Source organism: Cataglyphis hispanica, chromosome 1 (assembly GCF_021464435.1).
Source record: "Cataglyphis hispanica isolate Lineage 1 chromosome 1, ULB_Chis1_1.0, whole genome shotgun sequence".
NCBI lineage: Eukaryota > Metazoa > Arthropoda > Insecta > Hymenoptera > Formicidae > Cataglyphis > Cataglyphis hispanica.
The window spans coordinates 11,319,650-11,341,676 of record NC_065954.1 but is presented as its reverse complement, the minus strand read 5'-3'; the positions used below and the strand labels follow the sequence as shown (position 1 = coordinate 11,341,676).

General features: G+C 38.1%; 1 protein-coding gene across 2 annotated transcripts in view; it reads left to right on the top strand.

Annotated features, from left to right (window-relative positions):
* The window catches only part of LOC126849353 (uncharacterized), a 202,239-nt gene that overhangs the window by 162,883 nt on the left and 17,329 nt on the right, over positions 1-22,027 (top strand). For both annotated transcript variants that reach the window (XM_050591114.1, XM_050591105.1), the window contains exon 10: positions 16,898-17,064. In XM_050591114.1, the coding sequence (XP_050447071.1) occupies positions 16,898-17,064 (167 nt within the window). The remainder of the gene's footprint in view (positions 1-16,897; positions 17,065-22,027) is intronic.

Sequence of the window (22,027 nt, the reverse complement as noted above, 5' to 3'; positions counted from 1 at the left end):
TATTGGAATAATTCAATTTCAAGAATTAAAATTTTGAAAATTTTGGAAGGAATAGTTTTTCAGATTTACGTTTAAAATATGTAGGATTTTAATTAACGTACAAAATATTATGTATTTCATACTTTAATCATTTATAATTTAGTAGACGAAATACGCTTATGCGTATATATGCCATATGTTTTTATATTTCATATTTCAAATACTATTTTTCTTTGCCCTCTGATATTGTGCTATTATTATCGTGTATTAATTACTCTTCTGAGATATACCGCGATCCGGTGTTCGAACATATAAAGCAGAGGTTAATTTAATAAGGCAAGAACAGTTAATAATCCGTCGCCGGCAATAGGAACGTCCATCATAGTCCGCCGCCGCATGCGCTGCATCCGCAGACGAGATATGGATGTGCAGCGAGGAATGTACGATGTACCAATCGCTCTGCAATCGTTACAACTGGTTCGTAATGACAAACGATGTCGTTACGTCTATCTGATTACGCGGGGCATAAAGAATCGCTGCCGGACTGAAAAGCACCCGCGGTGAGAGAGGTGGGGGGGGCCTCAATGAGCGAGACGATTACGAGAACGAATCGTGCTAGTCGGCCATGAAGAAGGGGGGCCTCTCTTCTGCAGCCGATACGAAGCGGCTGCGCGCGTGTCCGTTACTTCTCGACGTAAATAAATTCGACCGTGATTTACCAACGTATACCGCCGGCCATTGCCGATGACTGAAGTATATGAGATTATCGCGACGTGCAACGTGTTAAGCCGGTGCATATCTGACATACTGCAACGTACGAGCGATCGTGGACGCTTCGACCTATGCATTTCCCGTGGAATAATAATTCTCTCGTTACAATCTATTTCGAGAGTTTAAGACTTTTGAAATTTTTTAACGTTTGTATCTGTCCTCGCAGACTTACGATTCTACATGTCGACAATTTTACACGAGTACGTAAAAAATATATTCTCTTTTATTGCAGCATTTATTGTAAAGCTAGAATATAATGGCATTAGGATATTTATTATAATAAAAATTATGCATTTGTCTTAGTGTTTGTTAACGATTATGCATTTGTTGGTGCAAAAAATTTTTAAATTGATACAATGCTTCTTTATAAAATATGATGTGTATATAATATTATCGAATAAAAATATCGCATTATTTATATATATGTTCCACGATTATAAAAAAATATGTTATAATTTTTAGTACAATATTTTGTTCGTCTAAAAATTATTTCAATTTTTGTATACAAGCGCACGATGATTGCGACGCTCATTAGTAGGATGGTCGTTAAATTGAGAGGCCATTAATTTCGTAGTTTGTTTAGACAGACGCGTCGCGTTTAAATTTTCGTAATTGCGTCAACATAACGATCGCGCTAACTAAATAATTTTCAAAATTAATTACACAATGTCTTTTTCGACACGTATTACCTCGAAATCTCATCTTGAAATATAATTTTTTAACGTAAATTTTAGTTGACCAGACTCGAGCTTCGATTGCTAAATAAACGACGAATTTCTCGCAATGCGATAAAGTTCCATGGTAGATTTCGCCCGGTTAATCTACCGGAGGCGAGCTTCAAAGTAGTACGAGCAAGAATTATGCAACCGAGCAGATTTCCGCCATCGAGCGGAGAAAAGAGAGAGAGAGAGAGAGATAGAGGAACAGAATTATCGAATCAAACGCGCGAATATCGCTCGCCCGACGTCTATCTATTTCGGTGTTGCTCGCTCGCAAGGGAGCATCTGCTCCTCGTTTCTTCGGCATCACCGACGGTACGGCAGATAAATGCCCCGCGACTTCTTTCACCGTCGAACACACCCGGAAATACGATCGCGCGGTAACATAAATGCGACGCGCCTGGTAGATTTAATTCGGACGCAACTGGGTTATAACGTGTCGTTCCTCCCGCCGCGCCGGCGTTTCCGCGAAACAGCGCGTTATTTTACGATCACGTTTCTTCGACAAAACATCAAAGCTCCAGGCCCTCTTTTGCGTCACGCCACCGCGCTCGTATAAATCGGGAGTCCGCGGATTTCATTTTCGAGAGAGGGTGGAAACTCGGATGGATTTATGTCCGCGTCGCGCGTTCCCGTCGAGAATGCCCGACAACCGTGTAATGATGATCTCATCATTGCACACATAATATTTCAAATCAGCTTTTTTTTATGACGATACGAATGTACCAATGAAGAACGATAATGAAACATTCGTAAAGTAAAAAACTTTTCTTTTTTTTTTTTTTTTCTTTTTTAACAAATGTTTTTTTCAATTTTCTCTAAAATTAAAAAATGAGTATAAAAGACGTAAAGATGCGAAAGTTTAATGCGAAAGTGCCAGATATCGCAACACGAATTCTCTCACACCATGAAGACGTGGTGAATCTTGCTTTCTTTTTATTTAACTCCATAAATTCTCCTCTGATATTTCGCCTGCAAAGTCAGTCGACGAAGCGCCACAACAAAATTTGTCCGTGTACTTTAATCGCCGCTTCCCACGGTATATCGCCGATTAAGCCGTCTCCGCCGGAGAACGGGCTTGATCGCTCGCGAATAATTTCCTCAGGTTGCCCCCAACCTGTCTTCCCACCCTCTCCAACGCTTCCCAGCGTTCATCTTTTTGCTCGCACGCGCCAGCGACAAAGTAATCTCGCCGGGGATAAATTATTCGACGGCCGGCGAAAATGTAAATTCGCCCCGGTGGGCGAGGGCGGCGGCGATTTATACTCCACCGAGCCGAGATACTTTGCTGGCACTTAAGTGCCAAGCCAATCCCTTTTTCGCCCGACGCTCTCGCACGCTAATTTATGCGGCCGCAGACGCGCCGTCTCTCGCGAACGCCAATACTACTTGTCGCGATGTTCGCTCGCGGATGAGAGACGGAGAGTCGTAAATGTCCCGCGCCGAATTAAAGCTTGACGAGGGAAGCATATTGTTGTACAAACGATATTGTCCGAAAGAATTAAATCCCGGTAGCCGAATATCAAGTGTTATCAAGCGAATATTCATAGATAATTACATGCGTGTTATTATTGAATTTTTCTTTTTAATAATTATTATTTTAGAACTTTACATATACAGACATTGCATCCTTAATAAAGATGAGAAGCTCAATTTTAGAAATTAAATAAATCACATATTTAATTTCCAATTTTTTTCTCTTGTGCGAGGTGATTTACTTAAGCATATAAATATGAATGTGACAATTTATCACACAAAATGTACCGTTTTTTTTTTATCGTTTTTATAATGAAATGAATAGAAGCCAAGATAAATCTTGCAAGACAAGATACATTTTTCCTTTCAATTTTTATTTCATCTATTTTATTTTATACTCTTTATTTTCGACTTTTGTAGTGATTCATCAAATTGATATTAGCGAGAATCACTTTTCTTACACGACTAATGTTTTTTTCAATTAATTCCACGTCATCGTCGCTGTTTTTAATGTCTGGAGAAAAAGACTTTTTGTATCGACTTTTTCGTCAGTGCATCAGTTCTTTGCAATCGACCGTAAACTGAGTAACGTACCCTTGAAACTCTCGAGAGTCACGTGACACCTTTAGACATTGTGAGCCCTGAAGACTACTTGGAAACAAACTCTGGTCTTGAAAATACTTGGCCTCGACTCGAGACTTGCCTGACGTCACGTGCGATTCGGAAGAGGCAGGACTCCTCCTACGGTACTTTATCCAAATACTTGACTCAATATCCGTTTAATCCTTTTCAATGCGAAAGTTCGTTTCTCGTTACAGTGAAAAAATATTTTTCTTAGCTCTCTAATACAGTTTCAATAATCAAATGTATAACTCTTTTTATGATATAAATTATTTTATGATATAAATCAACGATAATATAATTGATAAAATATAAAATAATATAACGCAAATAATATTATTATATAATATATTGTAACATTTTAATATAATTATTATTTCAATTGCGTATTATTATTAGATGAAAATAAATAGCGAATCATAGGCTATCTGCACTCACGCAGACGCGACGTGCGCGTGTCTCACGTTCGCCATGTACGTGCAACGGGGGGTTTATTTCGAGCAATGACATTGAGCGCCGGTGAAAAATGAAAAAGCTTACGGCGTTTAAATATACGGAGAAGGACGGGGGGCTCTATATGCGAGAGCTAGGAGACGCCGTGGTCGTACGCGACCAGCCACACCTTCGCATTCGTCGTAACGAAAATTACTACACAAACCGGATTATTTATGTAAACCACCCTCGAGAAACCTTCGCTCGTGCCAAGATCCCTTGCGGATTAAAAAAATAGCAATATGACAGCGGATTATCTGGTTGTTTTTTCTTATGTCGCGTGTCACATTAATTTTATAAAATATATAACAAAGTTTCTACTTTTCTCGTTTTTATATAAAATATTCATATTCGTGTTACATATTACAAATATTTAAAAAAGCAATCTCGCCTTTCTGTAGCACGATATTTCCAAAAAGATGTTTTAGATTTGATCTTGATCAATCTCTAATTATAGATCTTATAATAGAGTAATGAGATAAATCATGTAAATTGCAGCAGCAGTCGCTGACTCGCTTCTGCTATATAATTTCACTCGCTCACTTTAGGCTTAAATTCAATTCCGCGTACGTTGACCCGCATTTATATCCCTCCGCATTTAGAGATAGCATTGTACACGCACGCAATCTTCGTAGGAAACAAATAATACTCGGAATCACGGGCAGCCGCATTCCGCGGGTACCGCACACAAATGCGAATTATTAACCCAAGAAGAGGAAAACCGAATAATTTCGCTGCCATACGAGACTGCGCAATTTTAACAATTAGACGACGCTGGATTACAGCGCGAGCGCCATTACGTCCCGCCGTCGGAGACGTTTCGGGATTAAAACGAGCATATATAACTCATCCTGATCAAAGATTTCGTCTGACTCATCTCGACTCGTCTCGAGCTTAACTCAACTTAATTTCCTTTGGAACGCACACGCACAGCGGGACGGCGGGGCACTTTACGCGTAAGTCGACTCCCGATTTCCTTTTATTTTTTTATGGAACGATAGCCTGGAATGCTGCCAAATTCGTAGATGCTAGGAGATCGCTGGAGACACAGGTATTTCCGTGCCCGGAATTCACGCAGGGCACATCGCCATGAAACTTCGATACGAATTCGCGAGAGACAACGACAAAGATAACCATCGCAAAGACAGAGATAGCGCATCCCGGATATTTTGGTAGGCTCTCCGATTCTCTACCGGGAAGGATATAATTTACCGCGCGTATTTCGGGAAAGCGTGAGTTGAAGATGCGCCTTCTGACGGTTATTTGAAGCGTAGTGGTCGGTCTTGAGACTAGGAAGCTGATTTCGACGGATGGCTGTCAGCCTGTCTGTGGCAATCCGATAATGTGATTACGTAAGGCGCATCTGTGTACTCGAATCATCGTCTTGATAATGTCTTCTTAACTTGGACATTTCCCCGAATTAAATTTCGATGGCGATTCCAAGTACCTTAATTGATTCAATCGATCAATTTTCGATCGATTAGAGTATATATAAAATATATAGTATGCAGGATATAAAGCCACGCTGTGCGTCATTAAAGTATTCAGAATCAATTATGTCGGTTTTACAAGCCTGTCAAGTTAAAATAAACTTGAAAAACAAAGCTCAGAAAAATAAAGCTCCGATATGCATCTTTAATATATAAAAGCAGTTGCATTCGGAGAAATCACGTAGGATAAGTTTGCGCGAATACCATCACACGATCCGCGCGAGCCGAGTGTTCCTTTTGGAACATTAACCCCAGTCCAAGAATCGTGAACAGAGATACCTATGCCGTATCCTAGTAGATTGACGTCCGGAGTCCTAATGGATCTGCGAATCCCGCGAATCGGCCATCTAAGGTTTTGGCGACGCGCCAGGAACAAATCCGCGGGGTTCGTACGTAGATCACCGCCGAGAGAGCAAAGAGAGGGTCTTTGACACATCTGTTGGGGGTGGGCCAACTCGGAGAGTGTGGCGGCCGCCCGCGCTGTAACGTGCACCTGGATAAACCGGCGGCGCCTCCTCTTCTCATCCGATTCTCTACCGCGGACTGATGATTTGCAATGGCAAGCGCGAAATTATCGTTTTAATAAATAACTCGATGAATGGTAGCTCTCGCGATGGAAGAAATCGCACAAAGGATGCTTAAATGCGTGCGCTTCTACGAATCTCCAATCTTTGTTGGTCGCGGATCTTCGTAGGTGGGCCCGGGAAATTTGCAGGGGGTGGATTTTTCACATGACAGGACGAAACGTTGCGGCGTCTTTGACGCGACTGAAGATACGCGAGATAATTCTCGCGGCGAAATGTAAGCGGGATTGAAGTTATTGGTGGCGGACGATTTAATATTTAAAATGCAAAAATGCATTAAGAAATTTTTATGAGAAGAAAAACGAGTTTATCTGTAGCGATACAAGAATTCAATTTCCGTTTCTTTAATATGTAAATTAAATTTTTTTACATGTGTGTGTGCATTTGAAATTATGTATTTTTATATATGAGAGAGAGTTTAAGTTGCAAGTTTAAATTTGAAAACTATCAAGATTAAATTCAAGACTCGAAAGGATACATACCCTTAAATAATCACGACTAAAACTATCGTGACGTGCGAAATAATACTCGCTGGCGGCGCATCTATTTCTCGATGTGTTCTCCAGTAATAGAATGAAAATTCCCGCTAAGCGCGGGCTTCCGAGATCTTTCTCTCTTTCTCTCGACAGCATCTCCCGTACTGAGCATTTCGTTCCTCTTCGCGCAGTAGAAAACGAAACGTAAATACCCGCTATAGCTCGCGAGTGGAAACGGACAGATGACACGAAGACACAGTTTCTCTGCGGTGCACGAAAACGCCGGCTTCCACGAAGACGCGCCTCTGTCGACGTTGGTGGGCCGTAAATAGTCTCGGGATGGATCTCCCGATAGATGAGAAGGGATATATGCACGAATGTTGTGCACGGAGTATCTTCTGTGAGCGGCTTCTATCACCGGCTCCGCGGCCTCACGAGACGAGAAATTCGCGCGGACGCAATCGGCGCCGCTTGTCCGCCTCGCGGATTGAATCCCGCTCATGCATTTCCACACGCGGAATATATTAGGAAAAATACGCGTCCTGTAACACCGAGTTAAGCCGAGTTTTGTCAGCGAATCCGCGGTGTATGACGCGTACCTTCACGCGCGCACGGTTTGCTTTAATCGTAACAATGGACAATAGTGTCACGAGCGATTATTCAAATGGACACTATTTATAATATAATATATGTGTTGAGAAGAGAGAGAAACGGAATTAACTTGTGGGAAGTAAATCATAAATTCTTTCTTTACAAACTATCAAAATTGCAACCTACGATTCTTTGTGGCTATAAAATTATATGGTGAATAGTTAAAATGAAATTGTTAGATTTGGCATCTCGAGGTCTTTTTTGTATAAAAATTCACAATTTATAGAATACACTGCGCGTTATATCTGATATAATTTATGCTTGCTTTCGTACGTCTTCAACCGTTTTCTCTATTTGATAAAGAAAGAGAAATATCAAATGCTGATGAAGAGAATTCTTTTTCGAAACCCTCGTGTGACCTAGTAAACGTTTTGGAGGAACAACGAAGGTCTTTGATAGGTTTCTCGGTACAAGGGCTTGTTCTTTGCATTTGTTTTCCGCAAGCGTTTTGCGAGGGAAAGACAGCGAGGAAAAGTAGACGTGTATATTTTGGGCGATCGTAAGAGCCGCGCGCGTTCAGGCTTGTCACCCCTTTTAGCTTTCGACGCTAGGGGGATTTTCCCGCTTTTGCTTTGTACTCGGAGATGCACTGCGTTATTTATACGTTATTCGCGTCTTGTTCTAGAAATTGCAGTTTATTGATAGTTGCGCTGCGTGAGATACTTTTGACGTAAGAGTAAGAATTTTACCATAACGGCTTGTACAATACTTTCAATTTAATTGAAATTCTTGCAGATCTATGGCTAACGTCAAACTACAGCTGCATCATATGTTTGTTATGAATTAAACAAACTTTTTTTATTTACCTTTTTTTTCTTTCTTATTTATTTTGAAAAATTTGTAGATCCTTTTCAAATCTTACGAGTCTTGTTGCAAGAACATGAATATATTGAAATTGCAATGAGAATATATCGAATAAATACACAATACAATATTGAAATTAATTAACAAAAAGAGGAGACATGTAAGAGTGACATAAACGTCATCGGAGATGCAATACGGCGACATCGGTCGTCCACCCGACTTGTGACTATCCGTCTTATTCTCGTGAGGAAGGCACACTACCCAGAGCGAAGTCGAGTATACACACACACCAACACACACACACACACACACATAGGACATGCATTCGTGAAATGCATTGGTTGCATCTCTCCCCGTGGTCCCCTTCCCCTTCTCGTACAAACACTTGGGCCTCTCACCGTGTACATAGTTCTCCTCGTGTATTTGTACGCTCGATTCTGCCCCTCTTCTGGGGTCAGCTGCCCCTCGACTCCCTTTCTCTCTCTCTCTCTCTCTCTCTCTCTCTCTCTCTTTCTGTTTTACTTTCTTTCTCTCTCTTTCTCTGTCTCTCTCTGTCTCTCTCTCTCTCTCTCTCTCTCTCTCTATCTTTTGCCACCGGCTTGTTCCCTCTCGGCAACTCGGTAGAGTTGTTCTTCGTATGCTGAGCCTCTCTTCTATACCGCTGCTGCCCGTCGACGATCGCTAGTTGAGAGCCGACCGGCGAAAGAGTCACTACGTTAGCTCCGAATCGATCGCCCCCGTTCACGAGTACTCGTCCTTCGTTTCGAATTGTACGCACGCGAGTCTCATTCATAACTCGAAGCGCGCTAACAGGACGAAGCTCTTCGGAATATTCCTGCGCCGCTTAGGCGGAAGATAGTGGCCCGATCAGCATTCGCATCGAACGAATGATCGAGTGCGAGTGCAGTGAGTACTTCATTTAGAGAACGCTATTTTTTTTCAGACAGTGATCTTTGTAAGAGACTCTGATATCGCGAGGAGACGATAAGGATGAAGAAATTGTGAGAGCGTGCGAGTGTTATGACATTTCGAAGGGATGATTCATAAGTGACGATTGATAAGTCGAATGGGTGATCGATTATTTTCGGTCAATCATGATGAACTGGACATTCGAATGAGATATAATACTTAATAAAGTAAATACCGAGCACATGATGTCGGGACTGTGTGGGTGCGCTTGTTTCCGTCACGCACATGATGGGTGTCGATGACCGAAGGCCGCCAGCTGGAGTCGCGATCGATAAAGTTTGACACGGCGCAAAAATATTGACGTCAATTCATCATCCGAACACGTGCATAGATAGTCAATAATATTCTATTTTATTACTCTCACGTGTATTCTCCGTTTTGCAATTTTACGATTGCGAATTCCGATCCACCGTGGGATCTTAACTGCAAAAAGAGAAAGGAAAAAGATTCTAGATAACAATCGATCTCTTGATCTAGATCACGTAATTAGACGCGCCTACAAGTCCGCGACGCGGGGCGAAAGCGGATCGATCGATCGATCGTGGCTACCATGACTTTACGGATGAGAGATTAGGAGCTGGCCGGTAGCCATGAGTCGTCTTGGATTCTTCACGTTCGTACGACAGTGAGCGACATTTTCGTTTTTTCGAGAAGAAGAGGAGGTCATCGCGCGGCACATTCACGAATGTGCCGACAGTGTCTCATCGAGGAGAGATGAAAGGTAAATATTTAGGGCGCCGGCGTCTGTTAATCGACCATTAATCTCGCTTGATTTATGCCTCTCGCGATTTGTCTTACGCCTGCGACAGCGTAATTTACAGCGCTTTATCTTATCTCGACACGATGTGCGCTCGATATTTTTGTGTTCTCGAGCATCGCACGCCTCTCCATCGGATGTAATAATGTCGCTACGCTTTCGAGACCTGAGATCGCCGGTCGGGACTGAAAATTTTGCAACAACTCCGAGTAGAATCTGCGAATTTCGCAATTTCCACCCCTTTACGAAACGATATGTTCTATCGGATTCCGTTAACCACTTGCACGAACCGAGTGTATATTTGTCGAGATTATTATGATTTTATCATGCAAATTGCAGATTTTCTCTCCGATGTCATTCAAGAGCCGCATATTTGCATCCCGTTTCTCGCGTGTTGCTATTTAAATTTTGCTTGGAGTGTGTGGTGCCACTTTTTCTCTCCTACTATACTTATTTTAGATTTTCCACGTTTGCATGAATCTCGACGTACATAACGGTCTGTATTATCAATACATGTTTAACATTAAAATGACTGCTTGACTTTTGACTTATATTAACATATATACTTTGTATACAAAATACATACATATTAAGACACGTAAACGTGCGACTAACAATAGTTCGGAATTAATTCAAGCATAAAAAATGATTCTTATAAATCGTAGAAATGCGCTACAATTATCGTAATACGTGTTCTAATTGAAAAAAAATTGCCACGACTTGAGAAAAATCGCAATTTGAGCGCGCTCGTATTTTTATGTGGGAGTGAAACGCCTATTGATCCGTATCGTGCCGCAGTGATCCGTAGAAAAATAGCGATAATTAGTTTGCCCGCGGCGCAATAATCGCGAGTGAAGTCATCCGTATCTAAAAGGACCGATCTTATGTCATATCGCTGTGGTACGTAGGCGTAATTATAGTCCGCCTGTAAATAAAGATGCCCGTGCATCGTCCTTCGTTGGGATACCGGCATCGACAACGATCCTTCGACGCGGAGATCCTTCCGTATACCGATACCGGTATAGCAAGAGAGAGAAAGAGAGAAAGATTCGAATCTCTTCTCGCGCGACTATTACGCAAATGCGTATTACAATTCACGGCGAATGCGCCGATAATGCTACACGGATCGACTTTTAAGTAAAGTGTCGTGAGAAAAGTTACTGAGTCGAATGGAATTGTAGTAAGTTAGATCTTAACTACGAATTATGTATTATTGCGAATTCAGAAATTTATAAGACGATTTTGACGAGAAGAAAATTGTAACATATTATATATTTCTGAAAATAAAATTCATAATTTAAAATTCCATAATTTTCATTTTTCAAATATGACTTTAATATATGAGGATCGTAAAATAGTTTCGATCTTTTCATTTGTACATTTTTTAAACAATATTTGGATGATAACAGATCAGAAAACGAACAATTTATTTTGTTTTATGCTAATATAAATGTTTATCGCCATATGTGTTTCAATTTGCTTTTAAATGGATCGGTAGATGATATTTGATGCAGTGTATTAATTAATAATCGTTATGGAAACGTGATGTTTGCACGTAAATAGCAGGCAGCTGTTCCACAATAACATTTGACATACAATGTCACATAATGACATTGTCTAATATTTAATATCTACATAAATGATGGATACTGTAATCATGTACGATATATGTTGAATTCTCACCTTTTTGCATAACCTTTTCTCACCTTTCAATATAAATCTTTCCATCTACAATTGTTTTTATCAGTTTTCTCACGATAAGACGAAATTAAATATTAAACTACAATTAGACGAGAAATTCGCTGCTATTATTTGACAGCATATTTTCGATACTGTATCGTTCTCTATTAACTAAAAAAAAACATTATTAATTATTTATAATTACAATCTCACGAAGACTACTGCAATTTAAGGACAAAAAATGTAACGCAATTTATATGCAGTTAATTACTGCGCGTTAATCGAATAAACATATTTATCATCGAATCGGAAATGCTGCGCTAGCGCGAGAAATCAAATTTCACAAAAGCGGACCACGACTTTTATTTCGCCGAGTAACGAATTAGTAATCGTATTTTGCGATTGGGATTGCCCTTGAACGCAATCATTTTCGGTGTTTGAATCGCCGATGACGCAATAATATTTTATGCGTGCTTCCGTAAATTTGCTGACCCCGTGTTTGTCACATAAATTTATCGTTGATTATATAATCATGATTTAAGTTGTTATCGACAACTCTCGCAAGGGCAAGTTTCGAGAGATATATAGCGTTAAGGGTTGCATTCTTCTGTCGCTGACGCAGTGCGCCAAGAATTCCTGAGTTTGCAGAGATAAGAACGGCGCAGCTACCTCAGATTACCTTTATCTCTATATATAATCCATTCTTCATTTACTTCCATATATATTCAGAACAATTTGCAACACATACATACACACACACACAAAAGTTATCTTTAAAAAAAGTTAAAGTTCCATTTTTCTGAGATATTATGTTAATATTAATGATCGTCGGAAAATACATATTTCTGAATTATCGAATATTGAAAATGTTGTCATGATGTTAAAAAATTATAATCATCAAACTTAATTAATATTGATAATGCTGTATTATTTTATTAGAGTGTTCCAGTCTTTTTCATTTCACGCAACCCGCGTATTCGTTGACAATCTATTTGCATTTTGATAGGGCTGCAACTTGAAGAAAAACCGCGATTCAAATGTTTCCAGCATTTCAATTCAAAGTTAAACAATTCTTTCATTTTATCGCTAATAATAACTTTACGACATGCGTCACTATACGAGGAATAGTCATTAATTCGTCGAACGTCTCGACAAATCTTCCTCATAAAATCCGCTGTCGCGACTCATCAATAATTCACGAGGTCTTTAATTAGACATTTGGAAAAGAAAAGGAAAAACTACATCGCCGGAAAGTTGATACCACGGAGAATCGTGACGATTCTAGCGTGATTCTTAGCCTCCCTAAGAGAGTCAAAACGCAGCCTTAATTCTCAAAGCCCAACATTTAATCATCGTGATAAATTCATGCCGGGTAAGCGTGTCCGGTTTGATTTGTTGTGGTCCGAATCATTGTACTTGACTCGTTAGAAGGGCGATTCTCGAACGATATTAGATTCCGCGCGGTCAGTAGAACTGACCGTTGCTCGGGTCGAGGCTCCCATAAACATGTCTCGACGATGCGGCGACCCACATGCCAAAAGCGGGAAAGAGAAATAACAGGAGACCATCCTAATAGCACAAAGTCGTATTTAAAATCCCGAGGCGCAAACAGCTGATGCCCTTCGCGTGCCTTTGAAAAGAATCTGCCGATATTTTTATCGATAACATTAGGCTTATCGGATACTGAAGCAGTCGCTTTCTCTCTCTCGTTTAGTAACACAATTAAATGTTATAAAATTAAATTTTACAATATATTTTTTTGAATTTTAATCTCATGAGATTATTCTCTCTTTGTATTGAAATATTTCGTTGTGAAACCTGAAGTTTTGACATTTTTCAAATCTTTCAGTTCAAATCTTTTAGTTAAAAAAAAATCATGTGAGGCAAAGGAATGCATTGCGTGACTTTATGTATTTATACTGGCTATTATTAAGGGCTAAGGACGATCGATTGCACGATATATTTATTTCGTTATATCAATGCATTTACTTCGATTATCTAACACTAATAGCAATACAACACACGGCGGTGTTATCGGTAATTACATAATGTTGGCGTGTGCAATTAGGATACTAGGCGTGAGAGCAAAATACTTATGAGACGGACTTTCACTTTTTGCAGGACGCGTGGGAGACAAGCAGGCGGTATTATAAAAGTTTAATTTAATTCGCAGCTTCCACTATTACTGTAGCCTACAAACATATTCTGAGAAAAGCAACTGTTATGCACTGCGGCGACCCAGATGCCAAATGCGGCGAATAGAATTGATGCAGCTTGATAAAATTTATTTTAAACTATAATAGCAATCGCATTATTTGTTATTTTATCATGTTTGAACGAAACATATTTTTAATATAAAAGATAAACTTATCATTGGTATGATCTTTGTATTATTTAATTATTACATTAAAAAAAAAAAATTCCTAAATTAAGAGAGTAAAACAATTGATTTTATTATTTCTATATTATATATATATATATATATATATATATATATATATATACATATATTAAAATATACAAAACTTATAAAATATTTTGTTACATATGTATATACTGAAGAAAGAGAGAAAGAGAGAGATGAAATTTTTAAGTTTAGAAATATAAACTCCTTTGTCTCTTAAAGATATTACATTCTTTTATATAATCGCATACTACAAATATGATGTAAGTTGGAAACTCTATCTGTTTTAAAACTAACAGCTCTAATACATCGGCGGCTCTGGCGTACGCACACGAGTTTATTTGCACGTGCGAATTTACGCTCGCGCGGTCATGTGTGTTTAAACACGTACACATTCGTGTCCGTGTACAAAGTGCACGATTGATCATAACTCAGGCGGGCTCTCGCGATCGAAGCACACTATGAATAGTAGCTAATTGACCCAGTTGAACCCGAGTCGGTCGGCGCAAGGCACGATATAAATACCGATACCGATATCGCCCATCAAATACGTACGAGAATCACGCGACCGTACACGCGCATATATATGCACACGTGCGCGGTTGCAAGGATATTACCGCAGATCGTGTCCGGCTACGAAGAATCTCAGCTGATCGCATCCTTCGTGGAATTCCAACGACGCGACCGAAGGTGGGTGTCGTGTCTGAGGATTGACGTGATAAATTAAGGATCGATCAAACACCGTCATTACTGGCTCGGCATGAATTTGTCAAATCGTTAGTGAGTGGATTTTTCTGTCTCACGTGCGACGCGAATTAAAATCTGCCAGTAAAATCAATTTATCTTAGTTGTAGCGATATAAAAAAGGTGTAGCAAATATCCTTTGAAAAAAGAAAGGAAGAAAAATCAAAAGAGAACAAAGTATCTTTCAAATATAAAATGTCAATATTGATGTATTTTCATTATACCCAGCGATAAATAAACAGATCGGTGTTTGTTGACATTATTGTGTCGATTGATATATTGTGGCTATTGATTTGTCAGACGAGCATCGTAATCAATAGATTTCCCACTATTTCGCCATACATGACTAATCTGTAATTAGTATATCCACGAAGCACGAACGCGTAATCGCCACCCATTAACATTAATCTACTCGATAGCGTCATAGCAGCTCGTTAGTGTATCTTGCTGCGAAGAAGCATATCGACTTGTATCGAGAATATAATCGATGCAAGCACGATCGCGTAACCGGGAAAAGATACACTGTGCAATTGATAATGTAAAATTTATAATGAATCAGATCATTCTTCATTGGATATAACGTTGACGCATCAGTATTCTCGTCGTCTGATATGCTTTATCGCGAGAATATTTATCGTTATATAATATCACAGCATATATTTAACATATATTTTAATTATTATTTTAACATATATTTATTATTTTAACATATATTTTGCTTTTTAAAACTTCAAGAAAGTTCAAGAAATTTTCTAACAAAGTTCTTTTGTTTGATGTGGTAAATATAAGCAAAGTAAATAATAAAGTAATAACATTGAGAAAAATTGAGAAAGTGCGCTAAGGCAGTTTATAGTTTGTTTCACGTCGTATATTCCAGCTTTTACCGTATTCGCGATTTAAGAAACATTAACGATTGGAAAATGCTCACGCGTATTTATATGTTTTGAAACGAAATGTAATATTCGTACATAAAACAGACGAGTCAATTTATTCGCTATTGATCGGGTGTTGCTCGTTAATTATTTTTATGTGCACTTTAATGAGTGAAAATGAACGCGATTGACATATATAATGCGCATTCATAATTCTTATAATAGATTTGTTTCAATTATTCAGCTTGTTTGCGAGAAATTTTTCCACAAAGGACCACGTTAAAGATTTTTATTTCGATGCAAACAAATAACTAGCTAGATTAATTACATTCTTCGTGAATAAAGAAAAAAAACTATTTACTTTTACAAGAATTTTTAATGCGACAATCATTCGCTGTAATTATTAAAAGATTGTTCCATTTCGAGAGTTGAAAAATTGATCCCAGGATCCTATTTGAAGATTGTAGATCCAAGATCTGGTTCTGCAGATCTAGAAGCATTGCGTAAGTCGTGACAGAAACCTTCCCAACTTTTACAAGCGATCGACGAAGCGATGTATTTATAAAGAGATTCTAGATTCTAGTGTAGAGAAAAATAAAAATCAGTTATTTTAGAATAATAATTTTAGTTATCGATAAAAATAAATTTATAAAATAGAATAATTAAATTACTTGATGGAATGTCCAACTAATAAGTAAAATAATAAAACAAGTGAAATACACGAATACGGTGTACGGTGTCCGTGGCGCGGGATATTATATAATTTTAATTTAGTGTATTTTTAAAAATGTTCATTATTTTCTCACGAATACTAAAATAATTTAGTATTAACTTTACTAAAATAATACAAGGAAATTCTTTTGCATTTATTATATTACTTTGTAAAAATAAAAATTTATTAAATTTAATTAATTGATTAATTTAATTTATTTATTAAATTCACAAAAGAATAATTAAAACGTTTTGGATGTTGTGAAATTGAATTGTATAATCATAATGATGGTCGTGTGTAGAAATAAAATGCGTGTTTCTACTTCCTTAATTGAATTTAAATGACGGCTATTGTCTGAAAAAAATAAATAGAGAAAGAAGGAATGAATTAACAATGCGAGGCACAGTCGACGTATGACGAGCCCGTCGAGGAGATTAATGCCCGTGAGCTAAGTGGACATGGGTCTAGTAGACGGCATGTATTTGTGCGCGTTTAGCGCGCTAGATAATCAAATAACTCTGAATGCCGTCGCAACAAACAAAACGTGGTCAATGCGCAAAGCGGAGCGGATGTTTTTAACGTTATCGAATATCGCCGCGATGCACTTTTCGTCGACGTAAATAACGCGATATCTTAGCCTATCTCACGCGATAATCGAGCACGCATATGAGAAAATTGACATTGTTCGTGTTACAGATTATCAGTTCCCGATAGACGTTTCCGGCGTAGCCAAGGACCATCCCTTCCTCGAGGCCGACTCGCTGCAGAGCCTCTTTCGGCGCCTGCACGCCCTTAATCGTTGCGCCAATATGAAACTGGACACGCATCATCATACGCACCACAGCACGAGCCATAGCAAAAGCGTGAGTATTCAATTAATTATCTACGCGATGCGAAATTGAAGCGAGCGAAGATGCAACGAGGCTTTGATGCATTTTAACGAGAGTTCGATTAATCTCGAGCTGGAGAATTTGATGAAAAATTTTATAACATATAATTAATAAAAGAGCTGAATATATATTGAATAGACTTTCGCATTTTACGTAATTCTCTCGTTGTAAGTTGTAAGAAGATTATGTCAGAATATAATATCGAGTCCGCTACTTTTACGTATTTTTTTTTTTTTTTCTCCTCCTCGAGAAACTGACCCTTTTTTTCTTTAAATATTTTCTACTCTTAAATGTTTCTTTCTTGTTAAATTCTCGTAGCATCTTCCGAGCACTCTCTTGAGAATTCTTCAAAGGACGATGAGATTTAAAATCTCGAGACGAAAGTGTCAGAATAAGTCAGAGCACAGGTCAGTTTCTCGAGACAAGGGTAGTTACCAACTTATATATTTCTTGGAATTTTTTGTAGTCATGGTAAAATATGAATCAAATGTCATATTCTACAAAAGTTTTCTCAACACGATGTCATAGATTTCTGTATCCTTAATATTTATTTCTCTTTTTTTTTATATTACACATCGAAGCTTGACTTTATGAAGTTAAAATGAAAAGCAGAAAAATTATCAAGTAGATGAATTGAATTCATCATTAATAATTCATTTAATTATTTATCAAATTAGATGGATTTTATTTAATTAATTATTTAAAATTATAAATAACGAATAAGTTGTTATATAATTACAACAAGATAAATTATAAAGATTTAGATAAAAAAAGTATAAAATAACAATAATTAAATGTCGATATTAAAAGATTTATATGTGTACACTTATTGATATTCTTGTTTAATAACTTGTGACAGATCGATAATTGAACAGTACATTCCCTCTTATGACACGTTCGCACATATGGTCATTGCTATGCATTAGGCGAAGTCCATGCTATTCTTACAATCACTCATGGAAGAGCGAACAAACGAACGGAATAACAATTAATAGTTATCACGTGACGGGGATAAATACGCAGTTAATTACTTTGAAAAGCGCGCGCTGGACTGCGCAATCAAATTGTAACAATGTCTCTGAACAGTCTCTATAAATAACAGTATAATTATTTAATTTGCTTAAATTTCTGTTATACAATATTATTTATTATATCGAACAATTCGTCTATTATTGATATTATTATTATTATTTCATAATTCATTAATATATTATTGCAACGTAAAAACTGAACATTGCTTTAAAGATGCAAATAAATTATAACTGCAAATTGTTTTTTAAAAATTTTTTTCTGTGTGTATTTTACTTCTTGCGATTCAATCGACCCGGTGTATTAACTGTCGGAGTGTAATGACCCTGTATTTTTAACTTTACTATCGCCACGTGGATCAAATTCTAAATTCTGAAATAAGCGCGGCGAATCTATAAGCTAGCAGTGATCGTAAAGATCAATCTATATGAATTGCCGAGTAGGTGTATTATTGGGTCGCTCTCGGAGCAGGAAACGTTTACCGTAACGCGTGAAGGAGCTCGCATCGCAAATCAGAGTTAAAAGCATTTCGACGAAAGTTTAAATCAATTATATTATGATCCGGTTTGGCGAGATCGAGATCGGTTGACGCGTTACCGTCAGAGAAAGATTTCGCGCGAAGAGCATGACGGTGCCACAAAAGAGAAATGAAATGAATGATAGAAGAGAAGAATGGCAACTCGATCGTGTCTTTGTAGATATATAATTCGCGTATTATATCGCGTGTGTATGATCTCGGTTTCGAGGAGCTGTGAATAATGGATTCGATCGGCCGGTTACAATTCATCAATAAGTTCCTTGGAGTTTCTTTCATCGCGCGTGACGAAAAAAACATGCTATTATTATATATCGTCTATAAATAATTTTTTTTTTATAGAAAGATTTAATCTCTTTTTTTGAAGTTGTTTCTCGTGATGATAAAGAGATAACTTACAAGACAATGTCGTCTCTTAAAATTCGCCGAAGAGAGCAAAATTCTTAAAAGCCTCGTGATTCTATTCTGTAAGTCTGGAATATTTTACATAGAAACGCAACTTTGTTTATGCTAAACAACGTGTATTTGCTAAGCAAGGATTATCTTGTGCTATCGGAATCGATCGCGGCTGGCATTAAAAGAAATTTGGGATAGTTGATAGGCGATATCACGCGACTCTCTGTATGATGGTCGACTTTCACGCCCATAAAGGGCTCGTGTACATGCGTACGTGCTCACACCGATAGCAGCTGCGACAAGTTGCGAGCTCTCACCGGAAATCGGCGCAGATCGTTACGCACGGTTGTATCTTTGATAAATAGAAAATTTATACACGAGGACGCGGGCGCGGTGCGAAACGGGCCGCGTAAAACAGAGAAAAACGAACCTGGTCCGAGCATTTTTCAAGCAAATGTCCCCTTAGATGGGGAGAAAGCGTGTTTTGCGCAGCTCGCGTTCGGATTACGAACGGATACATACGCGAAGCATCTGGTGGTCGCGCGAAAGTCTTGCCAAATTTGTAACCGCAGTGACTCGCAAGAAACTCGCACAGACGATTAGAACGACCGTCTGTATCAGCTCATTGCCTTTTTAAGCAAACAGCTGCTTATATGTGCGTATATCTCGAACGAAACGGATGTAACGTCAAATTATTTTGTTTAGAATTGATTTTAATATTGAAGAAACTATAAAGATTTTCAAACATGAAATTTTTATATAAAAAAATGATATAATAAAATTATATACATTTTCTTAATAGAAATATTGAAATTTCTTGATATAAAAATTATTTTTCGCATTTTGTTTTTTTTTTTAAGAAACTCGAACTCCAGATTATGAGAAAGCGATCGAATAAACATATAAAAATTTATAAAAATATATATAAAAATTTTAAAACAAAGACAGAATTTTCTCAAGGAAAATTTTAATGTTCTACGCTAAAAGAAATTTAATTTTCTAGAGTCACGAAAATGTAAAGCTTAGGATATACAGACGGATATAATGCGTGCAAATTTTAATAATCACCGCGCGACCACCAACGTTTAATGAAGCTTTGAAAATCTGAGATAAAAAGCAATTGAGATTAATCGAAAACAGCGAGGAAATATTGCACCGCAAAGTGTCACCCTACGGCAGGAAAATTGTCAAGTTCTTTGATTTTCTACCTACGTTTTACTATTTTATATTATTACATTGACCCAATTCGCGTCCAAGGCCCATTGATTGTCTCGCGCGCGAGCCAAGTAATTTTATTCACCTGTTTTAGACTGCGATTAAATTGCCCGCACCTTCGTCATATATAGGTAATATTGTATAGTTCTGCTAACGCATTAGGTAAGATTAATTTGCAAACGCCAAAATTGGATATTACGTACCGCGAAGTATTAACGTGCCAAACTTATCTCTAGATTAATAGAACAACGATTAATGTAACGATTGATGCGAGATATTTTTTCGCGAAAAGAAAATGACTAAAAGGATATATGAAATTGAGCGAAAATTTGAAAGATGATATTTGGATTTTTCATTAAATAATTATAAACGAGAGTGTGCGTCGAGCTCTATATAATTTATACATTTATATAATGATTTATAAAAAAACATAAAATTTACCATGTAAGTATGAGTAAGTTACGAGTCAAAGATAAGCATCTTATATTTTTTTGTATCACTACAAATATTAAAAAAAAAAAATGAAATCTCTGGCCAGAAAGCGCCGTAAAAGAAATTTGGACTGACGCCGACCTTGCACCGATGGAAAGCATTGACCGACGTTTGCGTTTATCGGGTGAAAGCTGAGATGAGGCGTGCACACGTGAAGTATAATGATCTTCTACCGAATCGAAGGCTTTACGAAAGCAAAAGGCGACGCGGCGCCCTCCGGCGAAATCATTCTGCGAGGCGCACGGACGTGCTTTGCGAAACGTTGCGATTTATCGATATGAGGAAGCGACACGTAACATTGTCCGTGATTGAATGAACGTCGTGACGAGGTTCCTCTCGTTCCACGATAACGTAATACAGCGCAAAAATATCGCAATTGCACGATTGCATAAACGAATTCATTCGTCTTTCGCATTTTCCGCATCGATTTCTCTGACGTCAAGTACGTGCAAATAATAAACTTCTATTTTACGTTGAAAAATTTTCGTTTCCTTTCATGAAAAATACAATGGCAAAACCTTTTTTCTCGCAAAATCTTAAACGAGAAAAACGACGCAGTTTTAATATTATTTTAAATTTTCCAGCGACATTGCGTATGAAAAAAAATGTGCACGTCAGTTTAGGATTTAATGTGGAGGAAGCTCTTTAGATCGAATCTTTTCGCGGGGAAGAGAAAGCGGAGGAATGACTGATGCGTTTTATAGGAATAATTTACACACGTGTGTGGCGCATAACTTAATTTGGTAAAGCAACATGTAGCGGTAGCGTGTATAATATCCGTGTAGACGAGTAGTAGACATCCGGGACTTTCGCCTCCTGTTTTTCTCTCTTTCGCAAGAGGACCGAATCGTTTTTATTCGGCCTTCTCTGTAATTGTTATTAATAAAAGCTTTCGCTTTCCGTACGCGCAATCACCGAAAATAAGATCTCTCGCAGGAACCCTGTGTTTGTCGAATCAACGACACCGGCAATTTGCGGCAATTGGGTCGATTTAAATGACCGTCGTATTATCGTGCCCAATCGACCACGTTTTCGTGCCCTACATCGATCTGGTTCTTGAAAATTACGGCTCCTCCGGAACATTAAACGACTACGCCGTCTAAGGAAGGCAACAAATTGAGCCATTTAGAGAGAGAGAGAGAGAGCGAATGCATTTAAGGCTATCAGATCCGAACCTATCGCAGGAAGCCTTGTTAAAAGGATTCGAGTTGTCTGACATGTGTCTTGTAATAAAATTGTAATTTGTCCGAACTAATTGTTAAATATGAT